Source organism: Penaeus monodon, unplaced genomic scaffold (assembly GCF_015228065.2).
Source record: "Penaeus monodon isolate SGIC_2016 unplaced genomic scaffold, NSTDA_Pmon_1 PmonScaffold_17811, whole genome shotgun sequence".
In the NCBI taxonomy this organism is placed as follows: domain Eukaryota; kingdom Metazoa; phylum Arthropoda; class Malacostraca; order Decapoda; family Penaeidae; genus Penaeus; species Penaeus monodon.
Window position 1 is genome coordinate 1 of NW_023647275.1, and position 2,500 is coordinate 2,500.

The following is a 2,500-nucleotide window of genomic DNA, read 5'->3' on the forward strand; positions in this document are numbered from 1 at the left end:
TGTAATACAAACATGCAAATGAAGAACTTTGATAATTGCCTCCAAAACCACGCATCTCATTTGGAGAACATGGGTTCAGTGACTTTGCTAATAACACCAAAGTATCGGACATGTCGCAAGAACCTAATGCTGTGACTTTTCAGAGCTTGAGTGATGTGTTTGCAATGAAGGGAAAATGTTCATCTGGCAGTAATTTTCCAATCTTAGCAAGTCAACTGTCTTCAGCTGCAAATGGTAGAGAAAGTCATAATCCTACATTACATGATGAACATAGTACCCCATCAGAGAACAGCTTTGATATTTCTGAATCCAGTAAAAGGTTTCTAGACTTGGAAGAGCAAACTTGGAATCCAAAGTCTGTATTAAACATTCGTTATATATCATCAAAAGACGAGCCTTTAATGCCAAACACGATATGCATTACATCTCCAACAGAAGTAGAATCCAGCAGTGCATTAATAAGGGAAGTTAGATCAAAGAGTGGATCACCAACAGACGTTAGATCAAGGAGTGCATTGCGAACAGAAATTAGATCCAGGAGTGCATCTCCAACAGAAGTTGGATCCAGGAGTGCATCACCAACAGAAGTTAGATCAAGGAGCGCATCACCAACAGAAGTTAGATCCATGATTGCATCACCAACAGAAGTTAGATCCAGGACTGCATCACCAACAGAAGTTAGATCCAGGAGTGCATCACCAACAGAAGTTAGATCCAGGAGTGCATCACCAACAGAAGTTAGATCCAGGAGCGCATCACCAACAGAAGTTAGATCCAGGAGCGCATCACCAACAGAAGTTAGATCAAGGATTGCATCACCAACAGAAGTTAGATCCAGGAGTGCATCACCAACAGAAGTTAGATCCAGGAGTGCATCACCAACAGAAGTTAGATCCAGGAGTGCATCACCAACAGAAGTTAGATCCAGGAGCGCATCACCAACAGAAGTTAGATCCAGGAGCGCATCACCAACAGAAGTTAGATCCAGGAGTGCATCACCAACAGAAGTTAGATCCAGAAGCACATCACCAACAGAAGTTAGATCCAGGAGTGCATCACCAACAGAAGTTAGATCCAGGAGTGCATCACCAACAGAAGTTAGATCCAGGAGCACATCACCAACAGAAGTTAGATCAAGGAGCGCATCACCAACAGAAGTTAGATTAAGGAGTGCATCACCTTCAGTTTTCACTATGTTCAGATACTCCCTCGCACCTCACATCCTATCCTTATTTAGGAAACATAACAAGTCACATAACAAGTCACCCTGAACTCAAATGGGGAAAAGACTATGGATGCTGGGAAATGTCAAGATCTCAAAATGATAACCCAGAAAATCCTTCTTCAGATGATACAGGTTCGGAATATTTTGATCCTCTACCAAGCAGGAAGAGATTAAGAACAACCGCTTCACCTGTAGATGAGCCTGATGTGAAAATATCTAAAATGAATTGCCATCCAGTGAACCGTCTCCTTCGAACCAGGTGTTAAAAAGACACCAAAGTGCATCTTCGGACAGGGTGGACCCTGAGTTTGGGGATGAAACGCAGAAGGTTTATTCATCGGTAACAGCTCCAGGGAATTCAAGTGGTTTGGGGCAAAGGAAAACTGCGGCCAGTGTAATCCTTTGATTGCAACTCTTGCTGCAATAATGGAAAAATACAAAATGGACGCAATGTACAACATAAGGGCCTCTCAAATCCTGTCAGAAATCAAAGAAATTACCTCATTGTACAATCATCACAAGGTCGATAGCAAGGCTTATATCAAAGAGATCTGCAAATCATAATTACATCCATGTTTTCTCAGAAAAAAGTAAGTAATATGTAGATTTATTACATGACGTTGATGCAAAAATCTTTTATCAAAAGCATATTAATTTTTGACCTTCCATATAGCCCCTACAAGGTGTGATAGTTGAATTGGAGCTTCGGTCAAATTAGCTATTCATTTACGTTAATCCAAAAGTAAATGTAATATGTCTGACGGCTATTGCTACTTAAAGATTTGCTACTTAAATGATTTATCTGATTACATTGGCGAAGCAAAGCAAAAGAATAACTACAGTTTTTTCATCATCACAGATGGAAGTATTCAAAGCTGCAGCGGACGGAGATCTGAAGAAGGTTCAGAAAATGATCCGAGACACAGGACCTGCCCTCAGAGAAGATCAGACCGGCTTTACACTCCTTCACGCCGCTTCTGCCAATAGCCAACCGGACGTCGTATTATTTCTCTTGAGAGCTGATCGACCCAAATATAACCAATAACCAGGGCCAGACTCCTGCCACACGTGCTGCCATCAGAGGTCATACTCAAGTGCTGAGGATTTTGTTATCCGACGAAGAAATAAACCATGAAAAGAAGGATAACTTCAGAATGACGTATAAAGACTTGGTAATTATCAAATTGCTGTGTAATACGCAAAGCATAAACGTCTGTGAGATATTGTAAATTGGAGACATAATGTGCAACATTTCTTTTCTCTTCAATAATTATT

The 2,500-nt window shown here is 40.9% G+C and overlaps 1 protein-coding gene across 1 annotated transcript; it reads left to right on the top strand.

Moving 5' to 3' along the window:
- Window positions 1-69: 69 nt before the first annotated feature.
- LOC119569668 (serine/arginine repetitive matrix protein 2-like) lies at window positions 70-1,271 on the top strand. Its single transcript, XM_037917731.1, has one exon. The coding sequence runs from the start codon at window positions 111-113 to the stop codon at window positions 1,269-1,271; it is 1,161 nt and encodes a 386-aa protein (XP_037773659.1). The 5' UTR covers window positions 70-110.
- The last annotated feature ends 1,229 nt before the right edge of the window (window positions 1,272-2,500 follow it).

Excerpts from the sequence above, each read along its gene's own strand:
- LOC119569668 (XM_037917731.1), top strand. The coding sequence starts at position 111 with ATGTCGCAAGAACCTAATGCTGTGACTTTTCAGAGCTTGAGTGATGTG.